Source organism: Ursus maritimus, unplaced genomic scaffold, assembly GCF_017311325.1.
Source record: "Ursus maritimus isolate PB19 unplaced genomic scaffold, ASM1731132v1 scaffold_13, whole genome shotgun sequence".
Taxonomy (NCBI): Eukaryota; Metazoa; Chordata; class Mammalia; order Carnivora; family Ursidae; genus Ursus; species Ursus maritimus.
This window is the reverse complement of record NW_024423675.1, coordinates 38,466,313-38,493,567: the sequence shown is the minus strand read 5'-3', so window position 1 is coordinate 38,493,567 and position 27,255 is coordinate 38,466,313. Positions and strand designations below refer to the sequence as shown.

The window sequence follows — 27,255 nt, the reverse complement described above, 5'->3', positions numbered from 1 at the left end:
CCAGGGCTCCGTGTTATGTTAATGAATAGCTGGGTGGCAGAACATCCAGTAGACTGGTCTGAAGGCCGTGAGGATAAACTAACTTAATAAAGAAAAGGATTTATCACATGAATGCTGTAGAGCAAGAAAGAAAACAGCTGGGTCGTTCAACAAGAGAGCTGTTCATAAAAATGAGACTAAAAATGAAAGGCTAGGAGAGTATTTGGGTATGTTATGATTGGAAACTTATGATTCTATAATGTGCTCCCTGTCCTCTAGAATTTCTTTATGTTCTAAATCTCATCTTAAAAGTATCCCCGGGACCCCTGGGTGGCTCTGTTGGTTAAGCATCTGAGTCTTGATTTCAGCTCAGGTCATGTTCTCAGGGTTGTGAGATCGAGCCCCGCATCAGGCTTTACGCTGGACGTGGAGCCTACTTAAGATTCTCTCTCTCCCTCTCCCTTTGCCCCCCCCCCCCAAAAAAGGAAATATCCCCAGTTGTACTTCTATTTGATTTTAGGTCATATGTGATGGCATCCTTCATTCAAGATTCTGAATATCCGTTTATAGAATGGCATCCATAAAGGCATTGCCCGGACTTGGTCAGTTTTTGTGAGAGAGGAATGATTTTCAAATTCGTTTTTATAATGCTTTACTATGACACCATCCCACTTAAATATTACTGCTTTTTTGTTGTTATTGCTAAAATAACTATTAACCTCTATGATATTAATCTAATGTTTGCTGGGCACATTATTAACATTTAGTCTGTGAAGTCACCATTCAGTTTCCTTAATTTAATTACAGCAGAATAAACAGTCTCAATCCAGGACCCCACTGCCTATGTGCAAGTCACTTTGAGCTCCTGAGTTGTTTTGTATTTTTTCCTTAAGACTGCAGTCTCATGAAAAGTTTACACCAAGCCCTCAACTCTCTATTAGGGCTTGACGTTTGCCAAACACCGTGGCAGCACAATGTTTGGCACATTTTCTTAATAGAAGTTCCATGGGTGAAAAAGAAGTGTGCGTGCACACACTCACGTCACACGCACCTAGATGTCTGTCAGGAAGAGAAGGCAGACCATGGTACGTGTTTCAACATTTGTGGAATATATTGCCCTAGGAGAGAGAGAGAAGCGATCACAGGTCAAAATTGCTGATTCACAGTTCGACTGTCCAGGGCGGGGTGGGGGAAGGGGCTGCAGCGAAGGGGTCCTCACCGCAGGCCTGCAGAGCCTCACTTAGGATCCACCCTGCTGAAAGGACCGCACTGCCTGTCCACCAATGACGGTATGCCAAGAGAGCGCTTAGTGAGAAGTACCTACAGATCACAAGCATGTATCTCCCCAGAACCCCAGAAACGCTGACGATGCGTTGGCTTGTTGCAAAGGCGTGCCATGGGAAAGGCCTGCGAGCCACCACACTCACCCTCCATCAGTTTGATCCTGAAGTAAGCAATGAGAAGGAGCAGCAGCAAAGTCACAGGTAGGAAGACCCCAGCAAGCAGGAACCAGCCAGGGAGCTCCCTCATGAACGCGGACATCACAGAGCTCATTGCCAGTCACCCAGACCCCAGGGGCCAGCGGGTTCACGCTCCGGATGAGGGCAGCTTTGCTCAGAGTCTGCGCTTGTTTTCTTCTGGGGTTCTGGCCTTTGCTCAGCACATCTCAGTGGAAATCTTGTGGACTTTGCTCTATTTCAATAGCCCCGTGAATTCTGAGAGGATTGCTAGGTTACTCTGTAACTCGGCTACAAAGTGTAGAGGACTTGAAATGTGATTCCTCCGAACCATTGCAAGAGGAGCATTTATCTGGCAGGGTTGGGAATGACACTGGGAGGCCTAGATTTATTCGTATTCGGGTTATCTGGAATGAAGAGTACCCGACTCCAGGCAAACCTCATTGTTACAGGTATTCTACTAATATATTCCCAGACAAGGGAAGAATTTTCCCTACATTTTCTAAAATGCAGAGTTGAAAATTACTTAGTAGCCATGTTCTTGTACCTATGAACCTGTGTCTAGAAAAAGTGAATTTTCCTTCATATGTAGTTGATATAACTAATATCAAGGAAGGGGAAGCAATACTCTTTCCATATGTAAAAACTCTTCCTAGTATGTCCTCCTCTGAATACTTTTCTGAGAGGGGCTCTGGTATATTTATTTATTCAACAAATACTTAATTCTACTAGAACCCAACCTCTTGGCTAGATGCTGGCTGTACAAAGAATAGTAAGTCATGGTCCCTGCTTTCTGACAGTAGAAACAGACACAGAAAGAGGTAATTGCCATAAGTGTTGATAGTGATGGAATGGATAGTATTATGACTCCTTTTCATTCTCGCCTTGATGTATCCGTTTTTGCTCACTGCTTTAGTAGTTTGTACTCTTAGTTATCTTCTGCTTACACATTTCTGTGGCCTGCCATAAGCAGTAGAAGGTGGGCCTTGAATGCTAGTGTTGTGGTTTGTGGGGTAACTAGAGAGTTTCTGGGAAAAGAAAGGGAAGTAAATCATTTTGACACTGACTTGTTGACTAAGTTGAGTTGCCACTGATTGCTTTAATGAAAAAAGTTCAAAGACACTGGTCTACTAAACTAAAAGCAACAGAAAGAATCATTTCCATACTGAAGGAATCTCCTGGAGAATTTGGGAAATTTGGAGGGGAAATAGACAGCCACCTTCTCAGGTTCATGTTCTAACCTCTTTTCATGTTGTACCCCTGTCCCCATCCCCACGTGGCAGCTGCCTGGGTGAGTGGCTGCCAGATTCTATCAAGCCCATGCTATTGTGAGTGCCTCTTGAATTCTTTCACCTGGAATTTTGCATGGCCACACAGAGTCTTAGTCCCCCTTGTAAAGCGGCACCCTAATTTATAAAATAAGAATGGAGAGCCTCTCTGGGATGCTTGGCTAGCATTCCTAAGCAGTGAACAGTAAACAGCTTCCTCTCAGAAGAGAGACATCTTAATTGCAGAAAGAGCCAATTAGAATAGCCAAGATTAAGTCAGCATCTGTTGTGCCTTATTTGCTTCTCTTCTCCCCCTCTACGAACCCTTGAGTGGTGGTGTTGCTATTTCTCTTGAGTGCTTTCAAATGAGATGGCTCTCTGGTTCTCTTTCAGCTTGAACAGGATGCTAATTTGTAAAGTGTCAGTCTACAAAGAAACTCCATGAGCAGGTGACATTTACCAGGGAGATGTTAGGCAGCTGTTAGGAAGGCTGTTTGTCATGTTCTTTCTTTCTGTTTCATTCCATTCAGCGTTCAGGCCTTCACTGAATGCCTAGCAAAGGAAAGTAAGAGTAACAAGCAAATATATAAATGACAATAATATAAGCTCCTAACTTGACATATAAAGTGCAGTGGAAGCACTGAGGAGAGACTGATTAATTCCAGTTAGGGAACTGGGCCAGGTTCATTAAAAGGATAGCATTTGAGCTGAGCCTGGGGATGGGGACCTGTGGAACGACCTCCTTAGACAAATACGTGATGGTAGAGCAGGGCAGGGTTTATGGAGGACAGGGAAGAAATGAGAGTACCCAAATGATATGGGGTTCAGACCAGAGATATGAAGGTGGAAAAGTGGGGTAGCATCAAGGCATAGACTCTTGAATGCCCTGCTAAAGACTGTGCTGTTTGGACAAAGGGGACCAATGGAAGGTCTTTGATCATAGAAGTGCACGAGCTGACCTGGGTTCACTTAGGTAGCCCTTGACAGAATGGACTGATGAGAAGAAAGATCAGAGTAGGCTGTCTCAACAAGATATCAAAATATAATGAGTCTGAGATGGGGGCGGCAGAGGGAAGGGAAAGAGGAGGACAGGGGGCTGCAGGAACCACATGAACAGTACTTGCTGAATAATTAGAGAGAGGGGTAAATGTCACCCATGATACTACTAATCACGGAGCACTTACTATGCATTGGGCACCTCATAAATACTCTATGGGTATCTTATTTAATCCTCAGAGTACCCTTATGAGGAAGAGACTCATTATACAAATGAGGAAATGAGGCACGGAGAGGGTAAATAACTTTCCCAAGACACATATGTAGTAAGTGACAGACTGGGGACTGTACCCCTGAGCCGTGCTCTCATCTACTGTCCTATGCCTGGCGTGAGTGGCTGGGGAGATGGTAGTGCTGTGAGGGGAGGCCTGAACACAGGCTGGGCAGCAGGTTTGGATGGGGGAACATGGCTAGTTCTGCACTCATTAAATTGGAGGTAATGGAAGGGGAAGCTTGTGGAAGTCTGGAGGTCAGCAGAGAGGACAAGTCTTGCAGTGCAGATTGGGAGGCTTAGAGTACAGATGGCAGCGAGGCCAAGCGGGTGGAGAGAGTGCTCAGGTAAAAGAGTACCTGAGAATAAAAGAGAGACCAGCTGCAGACCCTGAAGAAGGTTCTCGCTTAAGACATGGGAGGAAGGATGAGAACCAGGGAAGACAACCAAAAGGCTCTGTGGGATAGGAGAGGAGCCCACAGGTTGCTAAGTTAGGAAATGGTTGCAAAAGGAAGCTCCAAGAAGGAGAGGGTGAGAAGTGGTGTCAGTGACTGGCTCTGAGCTAATTGTGACCGCCATGGAGAATTCTAAGGGGTGCAATGTGTGAAGTGGACTTAAAGGTTTACTCTTTTCTTAAAAAGGCTCTTTTGGGATAGAACTGACATAATAAACTATATGACTTGGTAAGTTTTTACCTATGTGTATATGCCTGTGAGCTCATCATCACAATCAAATGATGGACCTATCCATCACCCCAAAAGTTTTCTTGCATTCCTTTCCCATCTGTATCTCCCGCCCATCCTGCTCCCCCAATCTGCAGTCAACCCCTGATCTATTATCTGTTACTATGCATTAGTTTACATTTTTTAGAATTGCATACAAATGGGGTCATATAGTATGTCTCTTGTTGGCCTAGCTTCTTTCACTTGGCATAATTACTCTGATACCTATGTTGTCGTGTGCATCAATACACAGCTTTATATTGCCAGATAGCTTTTCATTGTGTGGATAGCCATCTTCTACCCATTTATCTGTTGGTGGACATTCGGGTTGTTCTCCATAGTAGGCCACTACAAATAGAGCTGCTATGAACATTCCTGTATAATTCTTTTTATGGACGTGTGCTCTCATTTCTCTTGGGTAGATACCTAGGGATCAAATGGCTGGATTGTATGGTAAGTGTATGTTTAACTTTTTAAGAAACTGTCAACCTGTTTTCCAAACTAGTTATGTCATTTTATATCTCTTCCAGCAGTGTTATAAGAATTCTAGTTTCTTTACATACTTATCAACACTTGGTATGGTCAGTTTTTTGGCAATTCCAGTGATAGGTAGTAGACTCTTACTGTGGTTTTAGTATGCATTTCCCTAATTATGTTAAACATCTTTTCATGTACCTGTTTGCCATTTTATGTATCTTATTTCATAAAGTGTCTGTTTAACACTTTTGCATGTTTTTTTTTAAAAAAGTAGACTATTTTCTTATTGAGTTGTGAGAGTTCTTCATATATTCTGGATACAAGTCAATTATTGTATAGATGATTTGCAAGGATTTCCCCCCCATTCTAGCTTTGTCTTTTCATTCACTTACCAATGTCTTTGAAAACACAGAAGTTTTAAATTTTAATGAAGTCCAGTTAACCAATTTATTCTCCTATGGATTGTGCTTCTCGTATCATTTAAGAAATCTTTGACCAGCTCAAGGTCACATAGAGTTTCTCTTGTGTTTTCCTCTAACAGTTTTGTACTTTCAGCTTTTATATTTAGGATTATGATCTATTGTGAGGTAATTTTTATATATGATGAGAGATATGGGTTAGAGTACTTTCTTTTTGCATATGGGCCTTCAATTGTTCCAGCACTGTGTGTTGACAAAGCAGTTCTTGCTCCTGAATTGCCTTTGCACCTTTGTCAAAAATCAGAAGTCCAATTATTCCTGCACTCTGTATTCTCTCCATTGATCCTGTTGTTAATCTTTACACTAGTGCCATTCTGTTTTGATGACTGCAGCCTTAAAATAGGCCCTGAAATCAGGTAAATTTAGCCCTCCAACTTTGTTCTTTTTCTAAGTTGTTTTGGCTAGTACAGGTCATTTTCATTTCCATATGAATTTTAGAATTGCCTTGCCAATTTTTGTAAAAAGTCCTGTTGAGATTTTCATTGAGATTGCATTGTATCTGCAAATGAGCAGAGAACCAATATGACAAGAGAATTGATATTTTAACAATAGGGAGTCTTCTGACCCATGAACATCACATGTGTTTCCCTTTCCTTTGGATCTTCTGTAGCTTTTTATAACAATGTTTTGTAGTTTTCAGCATGCTAGTCTTGAACATTTTTGGTCAGATTTATGCCTAAGTGTTTCATATTTTTTATGCTGTTGCAAAGGGTATTGCTTTTTAGATTTTGATTTGTGATTACGGCTAGTAGTAAAGGTTTTCCTAAATTATGAAAAACGCCACACCACTGGGAACTTCTAGAAGATTAAATATTAGAATTGATTAAAACATCCTTCAGAGCTTGGGAACTTTTATTTATAAAGGATCTTATCCCAATCCAAACTGGTTGCTTGGAGTTTTATTCAGTAGGCATAGCAGCTATAGAAGGATGGAGATGGTGGAAACCCTGGTAATCTCTTTGATTTACTGGAATTCAGGGTGGGATTCCGTAGGCAATGTGTGATTTCCTACCATAATGACAGCAAATTCTTTACCTGGCTCTGTACCATGTAGTAGGAAATATCATTTATATCATTGGAAAATATACATCTGTGAAGATTGAAGGACATAACACATTGGGGATTATACTCTCATTGATTTCCTTAATAGCAAATGCTCCCATTGTTGATTTTACATGATTATTTAAGAAACAAGTGTTTGCGGATTTTGATATTTGGGAATAAAATTCCCAGGGAACTACTCATACACCACCTATTATACTTTTAGTGAGAGCCAGGCAAAAGCCTTCCTTAGATAATTGTGACCTATTGCAGGTAATACCAAACCCACTAAGCCTCTGATTTGGATTCTGCATTAGTCTGCCTGAGCCATAAAGAATGACTCATTCTAATGACATGGGCAAAAGCCTACCTTGGGTAACTGTGACCTATTATAGATCATATCAAGCCCACCAGGGCTCTGCTTTGGATTCTGCATCAGTCTGCCTGAGCCATAAAGAATGACTCATTCCAGTGACATGTCATAGGCCAATGAAAGTGCCGAAGTCCATCAGTGGAAGGTGCCCAAGTGCCATTGACTGATACCTGGGATAGAAAATTATGTACAGCTACAAAACTTATACAAAAAATTCAGTATGAACAAAAACTAGTGAATTTCAAAGAAAGTGTTTTGATTTAATTATGTGCATGACGTTTTGCTGAAATGAAGCATCACCCACAAGGTAAATGTCATACCGACAGCCCTTTTGAGTAGGAAAACCTATATTCTTTGGTCCCTTATTAACTGCCCCTTCTAGCTTGGCTCATAACTAAATACTATGACCTGTCACCAATACTACGGTCCACACAAAAATGAGTGCTCTGAAATCATATGGCAGTGATGGGTTATAAGTGTCCATTCAATTAAAAAAAAAAAGATGATTACGGAAGAGACAATACAGAATCTACATTCTTTCTGAACTTTGTGAGAAGGTCCACCAGCTTTTATTTATTCATATTTGCAGGCAACAAATATTTATTAAGGTCTTAACACATGCCTGGAGGCACTGATTTGGAGACTAGGAACTTATCTCTGGTTAAGACCGATTCCCTGTCCCTACAGAACTTACATTCCAGTGGAGTAAACACACAGTAAGCGATAGTAGGTACTAGTTATCGAATGCGTGTACTGTTCTAGGCAGTAGTCTAAGCATTGCCTGTGCGGTGTCTCATTATAGTCTTACATCAACGCCTTTGAAGTAAAGGCCGTTTTTCTCATCACTATTCTACAGACAGAAAAGCTCCTGGAGTTGTCATAACTCATCAAGGATTACACCACTAGAAAGTGGCAGAGTCACGATTTGAACCCAGAGCCCAAACACTTATCCACTGTACTCTACTCTTCTGCTTCTCAACCTCCTAGAGACAAGAGTCTGGAGGCTAAAAATCCAAGATAAAGATATTGGCAGAGCTGGTTTCTGTTGAGACCCTTCTCCTTGGCTTGTAGGTGGCTGCCTTCTTGCTGTGTCCTCACTTGGCCTCTTCCCTCTGCACAGGCACTCCTGGTGTCTCCCTTTTCTTAGAAGTGTACCAGTTGTATTGGATTAGAATCCCACCCTCATGACCTATTATACCTTCTTGCTTCCTTAAAGGCCCTAGTCACATTGGGGGTTAGGGCTTCAACATATGAATTCTGGGAGGGGACACAATTCAGAAGTTTCTCTGAAAAGGTGACTTTTGAGCAGAAACTTGAATGAAGTGAAAGGAGTCATGTGCATAATTGGAGGAACACGTTTCTAGGCAGAGGGAATAGGAAGTACTAAATTTCTGAAATGGAAATGTTTCTAGCATAATCAAAGATATGTGATGAGACCTATAGTGCCTGGAGCACATTGAGAAAGAGGACAAGTAATAGAAATTACACTTTAGTGAAATACTAATCTAGAAACTTGAAAACACTGACAATAGGCCAAGAAAATGTGCCCATCTCTGTGTCTAGTCTCTGAGACTCCAATTCTACCACAATTCATTAAACATTGCTTGGTTAAATGGTTAAATATAGAGAATCCTGGGGTAAGTAGGTTTCTTGATTGCAAGGTTTTGTAGAGCCTTTTATCTGGTAGGGTGCATTGTGAATCCCCAAGAGGAATACTGCATGAGCCTTTTCCAAACTTACTGGACCATCAAGTCCTTTTTGCCAGGAGACTCCCAGGAGATTAAGGTCTACAGACCGTGCTTTTGGAAATGGGCCACTAGATAAGATTTGTCTCAATGCTCTGACCATAAAGCTTGTCCCTAAGTATCAACATATAGGTTTAAGAGTCTTAGGTAGGGAACAGTGGATAAGGAAAAAATTATGAGAAATTATTATGGTGGAGTTTTTGGGTTTTGTTTTTGTTTGTTTGTTTGCTTTTGTTTTTGTAAATTGTATTAGCACAAACCAGCCCTAACAATTCAAGAAGCATCAACATTGTCTCATTCATGAAATTTTTCCAATTGTCAGCCCATTCCACTTCGCAAGGTTATTTTGTTCATTGGAAAATGATCATTAGAACATGCCCACCTGAACACAGATTCTTTGTAATTGCACCCCATCTAGGGTGGCCTTAGAAATTAGATGTTTCTCATCATTAGCAATGAGCTGTAACAGAAGTGGGTGGCTCTCTGGGATTAGTATGAAAGTGAATGTTTGCCTTCCAAGTGCCAGGGAGATGAGGACATTTTGACACACCAAGAAGTTGTTTGTTCCTTGAACAGATTTGGAATCTCAGAGATGGAAGTCCTGCCAATTCAGGTTTTTTTCTCCCTTGACCCACTGTGTTTTGATCAATCAGTATGTTTATGAAATAAGAGATCAGAACAGAGACTGATTTATGCTAATTTAAGTTAATGAAGTTTAAATACCAGCACCCCTCATTTGCATAGGCTCTTCCAGACCCAGGGAAGAATACTGAAAATATATATACTTGGGCATAGTTTTTGTAAAGTTTCAAAAGAAAAATATACTAATTGCAATTGATTAAGACTAATTGTCTTTGCACCTCAACTTCCCTTCTGCCATGCTCCTTGTGTCATGTACTGTTGGAGCAGCCACAGACATATTTGGGACAGGTCTTGGGAAAGATGATCTGGGGACACATTTAATTGAGTTAATAGAAAGTATATGTGGTTTTCAGTCATTTCTGTATATAGTTAAGTTGTCTCTAGCTGGGGTGTGTTAAAGGCTTCTGGAATATTCCTACCATGCACTGTGCAGTAACTTTTAGTGGGTGACCTAAAATTTCGGGGGCAAAAGGTCATACCTCAATTTAAACATGTCCTATGGTAGTCAACTTCAGGAGTATATGGGAAGTGGGAGAGAAATAAGGTTTGAAATATATGGAGCCAGATCAACTCTGGAAAATTCTTCCAAATATCATGCAAGTAAAATTACAATTGGAAGATTTGATTCTCATTCGTGCTCAGTCAAAATGAAATTTATATTCTACAGTGTATATACAATTACAAAACAAAGTATACATTTTGGAGTTAATTGGGTAAAATGGAATTTTTCAGAACTGTGCCTGAGGACAACAAGGGTTAGCAATAGTCCTAGAAACAGTAATTGTATCTTTGTGCGATTTTACAGATCCCCAAGTATTGGATTACATTTTGGTGTGTATGATGGATTTTGTCTTGACTAAGTGGGGCAGTTTTGGGCAAAAAAGCGCACAGAACTGACACCTGGCACAGCAGGTTCCTGAAGAAACCTGTGTTCTAATACCAAAGTATACGTGCTTATGAAAGTTCAATGTAGGTAATATAAATTTTATTATATGGTTATATAGCACAATATAATATAATGACAGTTTTAAAAAACATTTAATTCCTCTTGGGATGCCTTGATTTCAGATTAGTTTTGTTTTTCAAAATGATTGATCATACCAAAACTCAAATACAATAAGAAGGAAATCCCTAGTGGAGGCCAAAATCAAAAACTGCAAGATGGACAGAAGCTCCAGAATGTAAAAAAAAAAAAAAAAAAAAAAAAAAAAAAAAAAAGAAAAAGAAAAAAAAAAAGTTAACTTTTTAAAATTTGTAATTTGTGATTTCTTTTCTCAGTCCTTGTGAATATTCACTTTCATACAGAATTTTGTGTCTGCAACTTTGTATTTTTTTCCCTGAAATAGGGAGCCCCCCCAACTAAATGCAAAGCTTCAGACCTGTAAAACCTGAGTCTACTACTGAGTAAGAATGGAAATTTTCCAGAGAAGAAAAACCTGAGCGCAGTACCAGACAGCCTTGTAGACCATTTTGTGATTTCAAAATTCTCTAATTTGGGCTTCTTGCCATAATTCCAGAAGGATAATGACCCTTCTCGTTGGTATTTCTGGCTCTTTGCAGGCTCTGGAAGACACGTCTGACTTAGTGGGCTCTCACCAGAGGAACATTCACCAAAGATGGCGGTGTTCAGTATTGGGGCATGGGGGTGGGAAGGTGGCGGGGTGGGGGGGTTGAATTGATACCACAGACTTTGTGCAATAAAGTCAGAGAGGAGTTCTTTTTTTTTTCCTGCTTTAGAACAGTTACCATTTTTTAATTAATTAATTAATTAATTAATTTAGAGCATTCAAGCGGAGGGTGGGAAGGGACAGAGGGAGAGGGAGAGAGAATCTCAAGCAGGCTTCACACTCAGCTCAGAGCCTAACTCAGGGCTCGATCTCATGACCCTGAGATCATGACCAGAGCCCAAATCAAGAGGCGTAGCTTAGCCAACTGAGCCACCCAAGCACCCCTATAATTACCACTTTAAATCAAATTCTCTGAGAGCGTAACATGCTCAGTACAGAAGAGCCGCCATTATTATTCTGGCAATCCACACTGCCCAGTTCTCCAAGGGTTATAGTTTATATAAAATATATACACATTTGTATAAATCTAAATTTATGTTTTATAACATGTTTTCAAAAATGTACCGTGTGTCAGGTCATGAAATCAATTTAGTGTGTCTCAGCCAGAATTTTCTAAAAAAATGGAATGAAATGGAGAAAAATATTTGAATGTATTTCATGTGGCAAGAGACAACTGTTTTGTGAAACTGGTTTTAGTGGTGTGAACACAGTGTGTGTGTGGTGTGTGTGTGTATGTGTGTGAACTTCATTTCTTACCATTAAGAAATGGTAAAAGTTTGAAAGTCATTGTTACAAGGCTTATACTTTTAATGAAAGTTATGAAAACGTAAGTATTCACGGCAGATCATGGCTTTAAGCAGAAATGAAATCTAATCCAGATATCCTTGATTGATTTTATGCTTTTTTTTAAAAAGATTTTATTTATTTATTTGTCAGAGAGAGAGCACAAGCAGAGGGAGCAGCAGGCAGAGGGAGAAGCAGACTCCCTGCTGAGCAGGGAGCCTGATGCAGAACTGAATCCCAGGACCCTGGGATCATGACCTGAGCCAAAGGCAGGTGCTTAACCCACTGAGCCACCCAGGCGCCCCTATGCTTCTTCTTCTTTTTTTTTTTTTTAATTGGGAGTCAACGTTTTCCCACTAAATGATACTATTTCTAAATGTATGTCGCAGAGAAAATAACATAATGCCATTACCCAGATTTATAGCTGACCGTTGAAATACAAGTCAGAATGCTCCTTTTAGAAAAACCATAATTTTATTTCTATTTCCCTTTAGAAAAAAGCCCTTATGCCTTCTGCGGTATGCAAACAGTTCATCCACAGTGCCATTTAAACCCGTGCTTGCACATGACTGACAACTCTGTCGCATTGCACAGCCCGGCTTTCTGCTAGAGCGCTGCACTTTAAAACCTCGTTCCTGCGACGGAGGCTAAGTTCTTTCAGGAGCAGAGTGAGTATAATGCACAAGTCTGTATTAATCACTAGAGGTAAGCTACCAGGCCATTACTAGAACTTTCTGCCAAGGTAGTAACAGGAAAATAACAGCTGTTTGTATAAGGAAACTAGGAGCTCATTTGCACAGCTACCGGAGGCAATAGGGAGATTAATGCATGTTGTCAGTTCTACAAGTTTAATTTGACTTGCGCTAAAATAGCATCAATACACATTGCCCCTTGCCATTCATTTCTCCTGAATGCTGATTAATTTACTCTCATTTCACCCTGAATGCTGCCAGGCAGTAATGAGTTGTAGCCATCTGGCCGTCCTATTTTATCTTCCCCACTGCCCCTAAAAAGAAGCAGAGATGGGACATTCTTTCCATGGGCATCCATCCAGCTGCTCAGAGTTCCCAGTCCTCCTTTTGGGGAATCTAGGGTAGATGGCTGTCCAGACAGTGGATTCCTGAACTGGCACACAGATTTTGTGTTGGAGCTGGAAAGCGAAAGCCTCCTAATTTCAGAACTGGCGGGGAGTGAGGGATGGGGGATGGGAGGGGAGGGGTCACAGATCCTATATATCAGAGTTAACGGTTAAGCTTCGTAAAAAGAGATTTGTAAAGTGCAGTACTGTTACAGAGTCGTATTTTGTAGATGCATAATAATACAAAGTACACAGAGATAAGGCTCCTTACAGACATATAAAGCAATATTGTTAATATTGTCTTAACTCCTAGAAGAATGGGAAACCATCTGGTCTCAGTAATTGCTTCCAAATATAATTTATATTCTTTTCATGATATTTTCAGAACAATCAGACATATTACCTCATTATGGGTTAAAGAATAATAAATTAGACTGACATAAAATTAGATTCTACTCCAAGGATACTATGTTTTAAAAAATCAGTTTTATTGAGGTATAGTTTACATATAATAAATTCTGCCCATATAAGTCTATATTTCAATGGGTTCTGACACATTTATATACTCATACAATCACTACCACAGTCAAGATATAGAATATTTCGACCAACCCTCAGAATTGTCCGAGTGCCCCTTCCCTGTCGATTCTTCCCAGCCCCAGCACCAGGTAACCTCTGATATTCTTTCTGTCAATGTAGATCAAATTGACTTTTTCTAGAGTTTCATAGAAATGGAATCTTAACAGTATATATACTTTTTAAAAAGATTTTGTTTATTTTTGAGAGAGAGAGCACGCAAGTGAGGGGAGAGAGAGGGACAAGCAGACTCCATGCTAAGCCCAATGGAGGGCTCGATCTCACGACCCCGAGATGATGACCTAAGCTGAAATCAAGAGTCGGATACTCAACCAGCTGAGCCACCCAGGCACCCCTGGTATGTATACTTTCGCATCCTAATTTTTGGCTCGGCAGAATTCATCCATGCTGTTGCATTTTTCAGTTGCGGAGTACTATTTCCCTTCCACTCCATATCCTTCCATATCACTATAAATGTGCCATAATTTGTTTACCCATTCATCTGCGGATAATGGAGATTTGATTTCTAGTTTTTAGCTATTACAAATAAATTTGTGTACAAGTCTTTGTGTGGACATATATTTTCATTTCTCTTGAGTAAAAACTTAGGAATAGAATGGCCGGGTCTTATGGTAAACGTATGTTTAACTTTATAAGAAAACATTAAACAGCCTTCCAAAATGATTATAGCATTCACAATCTTACCAGCAATGGATGAGGGGGATTCCAGGTGTTCCACATCCTCACCAACACTCGGTCTTATTATCTTTTAAAAATTGTATCATGTCAGTAGGTATACAGTGGCATTTCACTGAGCATCTAATTTGAATTTCCCTGTGTTTTAAAATACAGGTTTTATTGTTTTTTAGGCATGGCAAGGCCACCAGATCAAGAGAAGACTGCCATTAGAGTCAGCAAGGACCCAAAATAATAAGACATCAAAAATATAGACTAAAAAGGAGTGATGAATACACCTTATGACTAATTATGTTGAACATCTTTTCGTGTGTGTATTGGCAATTCATATAGCTTCTTTTGTAAAGTGTTCAATTCTTTTGCTGTTAAAAAAAACTGCATTGCCTTCTTACTGAGTTCTAACTAATTAGTATATATTTTTGATCTAAGTTTTGTTGTCAGATACTCGTATTGCAAATATTTTCTCTTATTCCATGGAAGAAAATTTAATTTTCTTTTGATTTTCTCAAAAATGTCTTTCAAGGAGCTTAAGTTTTAAATTTTGATGTCATCAATTTTTTTCTTTTATGGTTCATGCCTTTTGCATTTTATCGAAGAAATCTTGGCCTACCCCAAGATCATGAAGATATTCTTCTGTTTTTTCCTAGAATTTTAAATATTAGTTTGAAATATTACATTTAGGTCTGTAGTCTATTTTCAGTTAAATTTCTGCATTGCTTTAAGTAAGGGTCAAGGTTTGTTTTCTTCCCCCAACAACGTTTGTTCAGAAGACTTTCCTATCCCCATTGAATTAAACTGGCATGTTAATTTTTATTGCAAATCAACTGGCCACCTGTGTGTGGGTCTATTTCTGAATTCTCTATTCTGTTGCATTGATTCGTAAGTCTGTCCTTCAATGCCTGTAGGACATTCTCTTGACTACTGTAGCTTTATAGGAAGACTTGAATAAGAAAGTGTGTCATCCAACTTTGAATTTTTTGGTTACTTTAAGTTCTTTTCTTTTCTAAGTAATTTTAGAATCAGATTTATTAAAAAAAAAAAAACCCTGTTGGGATTTTGATTGGGATTGTGTTGAATCTATGACTCAATTTGGAGAAAATGAGAATCTTAATAGCTTTGAGTCTTCTAATTCATAAATATGGTCTATGTATCCATTTACTTAGGCCTTTGTAATGTTCTCTCAGGAATCTTGTAGTTTTGTGAGTATAGGGTTGCACATAGTTTAATTTACTTCTAAGTGTTTCATATTTGGGATGCTCTTATAAATGGAATTTTAAAAATTCATTTTCAATTGCTTGTTGCTAGTATATAGAAATACATTTAATTTTTCTATACTGATTCTGTATTTCAAGAACTTTCTAAACTTGCTTATAAGTTTTGCTTATAAGTTTTAAGGGCTTTTTTGGGTAAGTTCCATAAGGGTTTTTATGTGCCATGTGTACATTAAAAGAGTTCTACTTCTTTCTTTCCAATTTGCATGCTTGTTATTTTTTTTTTTTCTTATCTAATTGCACTGTTTAGAGCCTTTAGTACAGTGTTGAACAAGTAGAAGAGTGGTCAGTTGTTCATTTTTTGGAAGTTATTCTGCCTAGTTTCTGGGAGTTTCAATCTTGCACAGATTTGTATTTGGCCAAAATCTCATGGGGATCCCTGTGCAGATTTTTGGAATTGTTTTTCTGCTTAGCTTCCGCCTGTTGGGGACTCTTCCTCCTGTTGGGGATGAATTCTAGCTGCTTTGTCCTCCCCAATTTCCTGTCTCTGAATCCTAAACTCAGCAAGATTCTCAAGCTGTACTTATATTGCCCCTTTCTATCCTACAGTCTAGAGATTGTCAAAAATCCTGGGTAATGGTAGGAACCACCTTACTTTTTACCCCATTCTTAAGGATCACAGTCCTCTATGGCCTAGTGCCTTAAAATAGTTGTTTCTGTGTTTTATGTAGTTTTCTAGTTTACAATGGAAGGGTAATTCTGGAGCTTGTTACTCCTTTGTGGTTAGAAATAGATACTATCTGGGATGCTTGGGTGGCTCAGTTGGTTGGGTGTCTGCTTTCAGCTCAGGTCATGATCCCAGGTCCTGGGATAAGGTCCCACATTGGGCTCCCTGCTCAGTGGGGAGTGTGCTTTTCCCTCTCGCTTGGTGCCTCCCTCCTATTCGTGCTGTCTCTCTCTCTCTCTCAAATAGATAAATAAAATCTTAAAAAAAAATAGGTACTATCTAATATTCAATTATCTACTAGTTGATGGTGATGATGATGGTGATGATGATGAAATTTGCTATGTGACTCAGCCAGTTTTGCTTTGCTGAGAAAAGGGAAGCTTTAACTAATAGTTTTTAACTTATCTCATATTAGGCTTATTTGAGAGCTCCCAAAACACATCTATGTTTAGGCTACTCCCCCAGAAATTCTGATTTAAATGGTATCTATATTTTTTTAAAGCTCTCAGGAGATTATAATGTGTCATAGTGGTTGAGAATGACCAATTCATTCTCAAAACTCTCAAGAACTTGTCAATATGTGTTCCATGACATCCTGGTGTGGCTAAAATGGCTTACAGGTGTAGTGGGTTATAGATCTCTTCATCCCTGGCGGCAGCCAGTCTTAGCCAGATCCCTTGCTCACAGGGGTCAGCACCCCCAGTTTACCCCAGCGTGCCACACAGATGCAGTCCTTCCCTGACTGTGCTGTGACTGCAGACCATTGAGCTTTAGACGTTAATCCTCCTGTAGGTTCTCTCATCTTTGTATCCCAGCTCAAATGTCACCAAAACTTTCCCTGACCCCTCAAGGTCACCCTTTTTCCTTCCTGCCATTACCATTGCCGCATATGTACACCTCTATGATGGTCATGTTAGAGTTTTAAGTCTGTTTCTACTTAAGATTTTAATCCCTGGAGGGTGGGGGCTGGTTTCTCTAATCATCTCTTCCTCTTATCAAGCAGAGCCTTTTGCACTTCATATTTATTATATTCGGGTGGATCATTCTGGAGTTTAATGTTGGAAGGTGTTTTGTGACCAAAAATATTTTCTGTTCTATTGAAAGTCTATTCCATTAAGAGTATGTTTTCAGGGCGCCTGGGTGGCACAGTCAGTTAAGCATCCGACTCTTGGTTTCGGCTCAGGTTGTGATCTCAGGGTCATGAAATCGAGCCCTGTGTCATGCTCTGCACTCAGTGTGGAATCTGCTTAAGACTATCCCTCTCCCAGGCGCCTGGGTGGCTCAGTTGGTTAAGCATCTGCCTTTCGCTCAGGTCATGATCCCAAGACCCTGGGATGGAGTCAAGTTGGCATTGGGCTCCTTGCTCAACAGAAAGCCTGCTTCACTCTCTGCCTGCAACACACCCCCCCGCCCCGCTTATGCTCTCTCTGTCAAATAAAATCTTAAAAAAAAAAAAAAAAAAGACTGTCCCTCCCTCCCTCTGCCCCTCCTCACTACATGTTATCTCTCTTAAATAAATAAATAGATCTTAAAAAAAAAAAGTATGTTTTTAGAGTCTCCGTTAGGTCAGTTGGGTGGGAGAGGAATTTTGTATTACATTACCCTGTATTTTGTATTACATTATTTATAGTGGGGCTTGAACTCATTTCAGGTCTCTAATCTTTTTTCACACTTAATTAATTTTGTCCTTTAGGGAGAAGAATTTGGTGATGCCTTTCTACCTTTAGGCATTTATACTTCAGAAATGAAATTGTTTGATTTTGATGAATTTTGCTCTTTATACCATATCAGCTTTTAAATCCAGAAATCTTCATTAGGTTAGATTATTGTTTTCAAATTAAGCAATAAATAAATCGGATGGAAAATGAATTTCCGTAGGGATAATGTGGAAGAAAATGCAAATCTTAATTGCTATTATTATTGGCAATATCTGTTTGGCTACATGACACCAAGCTTCATATATTTACTCAATTCTTCTTTTATATTAATGTTGACATGAGAAGAGTCACTCAGTCTGATATAGTGCCTTTGCATAAATTAGGAAAATGCACCTCTTCTGGGTGTTGCTTAGCAAACAGAATGAGGACTAGATTATAACCCCACTTATCTCCTGTGTCAGCAATCCTCATACAGGGCATGATTTGTACGACCTGACACAGTGGCTCTATGATGACCTCTTTACTTTTAGGGCATTGTTCGTTTCTATACAATTTGGCATATTTCCAAGAGGTAAAAACAGATTTGATATCCTCCACTGTGTATAAGACACATGAGTATACATTGTGAAATTACGTTGCAGAGAGAAATTAAAGAGGCTTCACTAGAGTCATCTAAATCTCAGTTGTGTGATTGCTCCTCTGAAAGAAAAGCTCAAAGGAAATCAAAGGTAGAAAATAAGGGAAATGAGGTTTCCCTCCCGTGACCCACATAGTAAGGAAGAGGTGAGGGGATAGAAGCCAGGACACTGCAAATCTTTGGCTGACGTCTTCCCTTAATGGCATGTTTGGGTTGGTGAAGACACAAAGGAAACAGCACAGCTGCCAAGTGCACGAACATGCACTTGCTAACCTCTGGCCACAAAGAGGAAGGCAGAGGCTGTCAGCTGTCAGTGAGGAAGAGCCAAGGACAGTGCCAGGTAGTGCCTGCTAACCCTAGGAAAGGACCACGCACGGAGCCCCTTTGTGAACTTCTTCCTCTGAAATCTTGCATTTCTCACCAGCCATGAAATTTAATTTGGTGGGATAAATGTATCACTTATCCATTGACCACGTACTTGACAACTTTGGAGCCTTTCTAAAATTGCATGCAGGGAAGGGAATGGAACCCTAACATTTACTGAATAGCCCCATTTGCTCTTCAGTATGTTTGATGCTTTCACATCCACTGTCTCACTTACAACAATCTTAAGTGGTTCCATTTGTCCTAAAGAGGAGGATGTTGTAACTGGCAGAAAGGACGAGTTGGCTGTTTTTGCTATAGATTTTGCTCAATGGCAGTAATGAATTTCGCTTAGTGTTGATTGTGTTTTCTGGTTGCAAATCACAGTGAGTGCAAGTTGGTCTAAAATGAATGACCTTGATCATTAGTGCATGTGTTTCTTTTATTCCATCCTGGTTCTGTTTTCTCTCCCCTTGCTGATTTTCTTGATCTGTTTCACCCCATCCTTCCTTACTTTTGGTTAACATTGTGTGTCAGTAGCCTGCTGTTTCCCCACGTCCTCAGACCTCATTTTTTGCATATTGCTCTCCTCCAATCAGGGCCTCATCAGAGGCACACACTGCTCTCTGGGGTTCTTATTGAATGGGTTACAATCAAGGACATTAAGAGAGATGTATTGTGCAATTACTTTGCATATTTTTCCATTTTCTTTCTTAAAGGGGAGCTATCTTTACAGAAAAATAGGAGTCTCCGTCTCATCCTGTCTCCTGGTTTTTTATTCTTGTGAAAATCAAGTGTGGGCTAATGGATGTTCATTTGTGGGATTGAGTGAACGATGTAAGGGAAGAATATTATTTGTCGTCATGACCGATTTAATCTGTATTGAAAAAAACAGAATAAAGATGAGGTGCTGCTGAGCTCATACGGGTGATAGAGGACCCAGTCTATAGGCCCAAAGGCACTGAAATCTTAAGGATGCTTATTTGAGTCTTGGGACCTGGCCAGAGCTGCTCACACCTGCACTTGACCTCCAATGGCAGACTCTATAGACTTTATATTACAAATACTCCCAGTGCAAAGTCATCAATTTCAACTTTGTGATCTTGAAAATTCTGGGAAACTCACCATTAGGAGATTATTTGAAGTACTCGTCTGTGGTTCTCTGTCAAGGATGATCTGTCTAATTTATTTTTTTCGGCTTGTTTAATTTTAGATCTTTGTGTATCTAAGTTCCAAAGGTGAGATCTCTGTTCTTGAGGAAAAGACAAACAATGTGAATACAAAAATGTTATAAAGGTATCGCACAAAGTACACTCGGAAGGGGCCTATTAATCAAGCCTTTTTATTTTCCGTAATTCTGATGCTTTGACATCTTGAGGCTTTGCGGACTCCAGGAAGACTGCACTTCCCAGAGCTAGGCAATTCCTAGAGATAGCGAACAGCTTGCCTACCAGGGAGCATACCTTTCCCAAGCAAACTAACCGATCCAGAACCCACCCACCCCACCACCTCCTCTGTGGGGCAATCGCCCTCAGGGCTAGTTCTCTTCTGCCTTAATCATTCCCGGGCCAGACTCCAGACAACCAAAGACAGCCCCTGCACCCAGCGCCCGTTGAAATTGTTTGAACTAACCAATCCTAAGCTGGCTTGCCTTGTCTTGGCTTGCCTTCCCTTCAGAAACCAAAATATGAGGCTTTTGCCCACATTTTCTCCTTACTCCCTCTACCTCCTGACTGGCAGTGGTGCTTCCCCATGTGGCCCCTGTGTGGCACTGCCTGCCCCCCCCCCACCCGGAACTGTGAATAACAATGATCTTTTCAGTGGCAATCATCTCCTGATCTGTCGGCCTTGCCTGAAATAATAATAAACCCGCGTTTTGAACCAGGGGTTACATGGGCCTAGAAGCTTGGAGAAAGCATCCCCAAGGCAATCCAGGGTCTGAAAGGAACTTGAGTGTCAGGTGGGGGTCATGTGGCCATGGAGGTGTGGGAGAGGGAAGAGGAGGGCATCCAGGCAGTGGGAATGGCCCATCTGAAAGCAAGAGCGTGGCGTGTTTAGGGCATGGGGACTACCCTGGGTGAGACAAGGGCAGGGGTGAGAGACGAAGATGGAAAGATGGGCTGTGTTAGATTACCAAGGGCCTTGTCAGGCCTGCTGAGGAGCTGGATTCCATCCTGTCTATTGGAAGAACAAGTTCAATGATACTTGTGAACACAGATCAACGAAAGCTAAAGATCAGACAGGCCATTAGGAATAGAATTGGGAAGAGTCTTGGGCACCTGGGTGGCGCAGTCGTTAGGCGTCTGCCTTCGGCTCAGGGCATGATCCCGGCGTTATGGGATCGAGCCCCACATCAGGCTCCTCTGCTATGAGCCTGCTTCTTCCTCTCCCACTCCCCCTGCTTGTGTTCCCTCTCTCGCTGGCTGTCTCTATCTCTGTCAAATAAATAAATAAAATCTTTAAAAAAAAAGAATTGGGAAGAGTTTTTAAATCTCCATTCTCTTCTCTGTGTCATCTGGTGCCACATTATATGTTCTGGCTTCAGAAAGACGCTTCCCCCCAAGGAGTAAGTAGATGAAGAGTGCCCATAAGGCTACTGTAGCACATGACTTGAGTGCCTTCTGACTTTTCCTTTGTCTCCAGCTGAATTTGGAAATTCACGACAACCATTTACATGAGTAAAGTGAATTAGAAAGATGGATTAAAAAGTTTTCATCGTGATAACCGTAACTCTTGCATAAGACACTATATTCACCTTTCTTTTTCCCCTTTTATTTCTCATTTTCCCTTTTTCTCCTGGTCCCTCACCCTGAAAATATTTATTTTATTCCCATATTCATTTGCTTTAGAGAAAGTTGTGTTTCTTTTGAGGTAAAAACCATCTTAGCTGTATATATTTGATGAGCTTAATGACACCTTCTTCAAAGCCAAAAACATTTCACAGCCAACAGCAAAGGCTTCTGATTGTCTTCATGACAAATATTTAGGACTGTCTGCTCTTACAAGTACAGCATCAGGTGCTATGACTAGAAAAAGAAAGAAAGATCCATGAACAATGATCATGGTTTGCCAATAGGAGGGGAGAGTAAACAACAGAATAATTTAATTCTCACTATCAACTTGTATTCAAAGCTTTCGTGGCTGAGGAAGGAAGGGCCTATCAGGTTCTTTGTCATAGTGCAGATAAAATGACATACTGGATTATTCACACGAGTGCTGAAAATTGATTTTATTTCTCCTACTTGCTGAATTCCAGACTAATGAGATTTGACTGTTACACAACGGTAACTGTTGTCATGTAGCTGTGCGATTACCAAAGCTAGACTCTCTTATAAAAAAACCAAGCGTTATACTATTCTTTAATATTTGATACATTCTTCTTTCTCTGCTCACTTTTCTTTAACCTCCCCCAGTTATGTTCTCTGGCTTCATCAATAGCATGCCAAATCAGTAAGAAGAATTTTCCTGATACGATTAAAAAAAAACAAGTGAAGCCTTAAATGTTGATATTACAAATGTGAGACGACCCATGTTTTCCTTCTGAAAGATTTGTAAGGATTAATCACTTTCTGTTTTGGATTGAATTAGGCTAATATAGCACAAGCCCCCAATAGTATTTTCTGGTGTCTACAGATATTCTGCTTAAGTGCAAAAATTCACAATTGCTGACATAGTGACTGACAGCAGTCTAGACGTTTGGGATGCCCTAAGCAATATTTCTTTGAAGCATTTTAGTCATTTGTTAATTGCAAAATCATCACATCTCCGGCTTGACTGCCAATTTCTCTCTGTCTCATTCTAACTCGTTCTCAATAGCTGTGGTACATTTTCTCTTTGCAGACCACAGCTATGTGGATCCTTTACCTTTGTCATGTGTGGCTTGCTGACTTTCTGCAGAGCTGAGGTTTGACTAAATAAAGAATTCTGCACAACATCATAGCCATTGAAGGCCAGGACTGTGTTTTGAGATTCTTCAGATACCCATGCCCTGTCTAGTATACAGGTCACGTAATGTGTAGTGAAGATGGGTGTCATGGTTGATAATCCTGGTAGATTAGGGGGCCTTGCAGACGACCTATGGTCCTCTGTGATTTAAGTGTTAATCTTGGGGTGGTTGGATTCTTAAACCTTACGGGCTACTCCAAAGTAATTATGAATTTGACAAAAAATGTTTTTTAAGTTATTTTTTTAAATTCCAGTATAGTTAACGTACAGTGTTATATTTGTTTCAAGTGTACAATATAGTGATTCAACAATTCTGTATATTAGCGCTCATCGTGATAAATGTACTTTTAATCCCCACCACCGTATTTCACCCACACCCCACCCACCTCCCCTCTGGTAACCATCAGTTTGTTCTCTTTGGTTAAGAGTTTGTTCCTTGATTTTTCTCTCTCTCTCTCTCTTTTTTTTTTTTCCTTTGCTTATTTCTTAAATTCCACATATGAGTGAAATCATATGGTATTTGTCTTTCTCTGACTGGCTTATTTCACTCTGCATTATATTCTCTAGCCCCATGTTTTTGCAAATGGCAAGATTTCATTCTTTTTTATGGCTGAATAATATTCCACTACACACACACACACACACGTATATATATAGATATCTGTATAGATACATAGATAGATAGACATAGATAGATATACATACATACATGTATATGTAATATACATACATATTACATCTTCTCTGTCCATTCATCTTTGACGGACACTTGGGCTGCTTCCATAATTTGGCTATTGTAAATAATGCTGCAATAAACATAGAGGTACATGTATCCTTTTGAATTAGGGTTTTTGTATTTCTTGGGTAAATACCCAGTCAGTGCAATTACCGGATCATAGAGTTGTTCTATTTTTTATTTTTTTGAGGAATCTCCATACTGTTTCCCACAGTGGCTGCACCAGTTTGCACTCTGATGAATAGTGAATGATGGTTCCTGTCTCCCCACATCTTCTCCAACACTTGTTGTTTCTTGTGTTTTGACATTAGCTATTCTGACAGGTGTGAGGTGATATCTCATTGTGGTTTTGATTTGCATTTCCCTGATGATGAGTGATGTTGAGGATCTTTTCATGTACCAGTTGGCCATCTGGATGTCTTCCTTGGAGAAATGTCTGTTCATGTCTTCTGCCCATTTTCAAATTGGATTATTTGGTTTTTGGATGTTAAGTTGTATCAGTTCTTTATATATTTTGGATACAAACCCTTTATCAGATATGTCATTTGTGAATATCTTCTCTCATTCACTAGGTTGCCTTTTAGTTTGTTGATTGTTTCTTTGGCCTTTATTTTGATCAAGTCCCAATACTTTATTTTTGCTTTTTTTTCCCTTGCCTCAGGAGATAGATCTAGAAAGAAGTTGCTATGGCTGATGTCAAAGAGGTTATTGCCTGTGTTCTCATCAAGGATATTTATGGTTTCAGGTTTCACATTTAGGTCTTGAATCCATTTTGAGTTAATTTTTGTGTATGGTATTAGAAAGTGGTCCAGTTTCATCCTTCTGCACGTTGTGGTCCAGTTTTCCCAACACCATTTGTTGAAGAGACTGTCTTTTTTCCATTGAATATTCGTTCCTGCTTTGTCAAGAATTAGTTGGCCATTGTTAGTAAATTTCATATATGCAGTACAAGATTAGCAATAGTCACCATGTTGTACGTTACATCCCAGGACTTACTTATTTTATAACTGGAAGCAAAATGTTATCTTAAGACCATTAAGCCTGCTTTGGAAATGTAGCTGTAGGCTTTGCAGCCGTGAAGGAAATATCTTGTGAAACATACCTGAGTTGGCGGTTCCAGGTGTAAGAGGCTGATGTGCCTGAGACCTACGGCTATAAATCTTGTTCTGGCCCAGGAGTTTCCTGCTTACAATTATGTTGTTTAGAGACTAGAGATCTTCATTTAATTTGAAGTAGAAAACTGCACGAAGGGTTTCTGTTTAAGGTGGACATTCGGCATAGAGTGTTCGACCTCGTTGTACAACATTACTCTTTCCCTTGTTCCCCAGCTAATGGCTCTCCTTTAGGCAAGGAGGGCAGTCCTGTCTCTCTCAGAACTATTGTCTGAAGAGCAGCATCAAAGACTGGCCGGCTTCTGGGTTATTTTGGTTTCTTGTCAGGTCATACTTTTGAATGATTTCTTCAAACAAGGAGAAATCCTCCTCTTAATGTTCCATTTCAATTTTTTCTCATTGTCCTCTTCAAAGTGAAAAATGTTCCTTTGGCTCAGTTTTACTTTATACTGCTGACAGGATGAACAACACTCGGGCATTTGACTTGGTACTCGACATCTCCCCACCCCCATGTCAATCCGAGGGCCATTCATCTTTGCTCCCACTCCTTCCCAGAGTGCTAGTGGGCTTGGTGACATTTTAAAATGAGCTCACTTTGATTTATGAATGGGCTTTATTCTTTCATCTCTAATAAATGCATTAATGCCATTTTCCTGTCACAGTTCTGGCAAGCCCTTCTATTCATTGGCGTGCAATTTTCCTAGATTATGTATGGGTAACCGTGGGAGAAGGGAGGAGGATATATGTGGTTATTATGTGCAAATACAATGATAAGCCTTCTGTAGGCAATAGCAAATATCTGTGATCATTAAGTTAAGAATCACATTAAAGTGGAGCCATGAAGTGACTGTGAGACTATATGAAGATAAAGAGCAGTTTGCATTATGGCTCTCCATTCATTACGAGAGAAGTACATTTCGCAATAGCTTAGGAGGCGCTAAATCATCTTACCCCACGTTACACTGTCTCCTATTCCTGTCTTCTTTCCCCCTTCACTCCAGCCACACCAGCCTCCTTGCTGCTCCTCGGACATGTCAGGTACACTGTGCCTTAGGGCCTTGGCATTGGCTGTTCCTACTGCTGGAATTCTCTTTGCTTACCTATCTGGCTGCCTAACTTTGTCATTTCCTTCAGATCTTTGCTCAAATGTCCCCTTCTCAATGACACTCTTCCTGCCTACCCTATACAGCCAGCCAGCCTGTCTCCTACCTCTCACTTCCAATATTTTTGCTCTGCTCTACTTTTGTCTTTTGTCATAGCACTTATCTCTTGTGAAATATTAAATAATTTGTTTATTGGATATATTTGCCTATCTCTCCTGGATGGGGGTGAGAGGGGGAGAAACAGGGTTCTTAACCTGTTTTATTCACTGATATATCCCAGGTGACTCAAACAGTGCCTGGCACCTAGTGGGCCCTCAGGAAATATTTGTTGAATAAAGGAACCATAGGATCCTGGGAGGTCTTTATTGTCAGGAGTCCCTATGTGACCTCCCGTGCCTTATCCTATATTTGTTCTGGTTTTAAACATTCTTTTTCACTTGAAATGACTAATTTAATGTCAAATTTTTCCTATAGACAACAGACTCCTTTAGCACAGGGCCATATCTGTTTCATTTTTTTTTTTTTGGTATCCCCAACATTTGCATAATACTATAAAAACAATACATACCTAACTTATATGAAAAAATAAAACGCGGATGTTGTTGAATTGTGATGACATTTGTTATCTATTTCCTTGATAAGTGATTTATTTCACAACTTTATTTTAGTCTTAAGTTAAATGTTATGACCACAGCTCAGGGTAATTTGCACTGTCCCTCCAGGTCATTAGACATATGTTTATGATGCCCTAGACCAGATATCTGGAAAGGCTGGCACCTCACTTACACATTAAAATGACCCAAAGAAGAAAATCTTTGACATGTACATGGAAAATTGTTTAACGAGTTAGTTAATTTGCATATAATACATTTTTTTCCAGATAAGATTTCCCAGGAAATACTGGTAGAGATTAAATAGGGTCTTCCTCACCTTCTAATCTAAAGTAGCTCTTGGTGACAGTCTGCCACATTGTCTTATTTTTCTTAATGCACTTGCCTCTCGCTGTGTTATACTGTCTTGTTAGTTTATCTCTTCACTGTAATGATAAGCTTCATGAGAGGATGTATTCATTTTCTAGGGCTATGGAATAAGTGATCACAAACATCGGGCTTAAAACAACAGAAATGTATTCTCTTGCAGGTCTGGAAGCCAGAGTCTGAAATCAAGGTCTTGGCAGTGCCGAGTTCCCTCTGAAAGCTCTGGGGGACAGTGCTTCCTTGCCTCTTCCCGTGTCTGGTGGCTGCTGGCAATCCTTGGCATTGCATGGCACCTACATACATCATTCCAATCTCTGCCTCCGTCTTCTCATGGCCTTTGCCATGGTGCTTCTCCTCCTTGTCTGTGTTTCCGTTCCCCTCCTCTTCTAAAGACTTATGATTGGATTTAGGACCCATTCTAATCCAGGATGATCTTATCTTGGCATCCTTCACTTGATTATCTCTGTAAAGACCCTTTTGTTCCCAAATACGATTGAATCTGCGATTGAATCTCTGCGTTCCAGATGGGGGAATCTTTGGGAGGACCACTAGTTAACCTGCTACAGGGGCCTGACTATGTTAATCCCTGCTGTATTCCCAGTATGTAGGATGATTCCTAAGAGAGATCGTGGATG

The 27,255-nt window shown here is 40.1% G+C and overlaps 1 protein-coding gene across 1 annotated transcript in view; it reads right to left on the bottom strand.

Annotated features, from left to right (window-relative positions):
• The window catches only part of SMLR1 (small leucine rich protein 1), a 30,528-nt gene extending 3,491 nt beyond the window's left edge, over positions 1-27,037 (bottom strand). The window contains 4 exon segments of the mRNA XM_008691236.2: positions 1,407-1,558; positions 1,560-1,644; positions 24,531-24,610; positions 26,922-27,037. Of these exon segments, the coding sequence (XP_008689458.2) occupies positions 1,407-1,558; positions 1,560-1,644; positions 24,531-24,610; positions 26,922-27,037 (433 nt within the window).
• Positions 27,038-27,255: the final 218 nt, after the last annotated feature.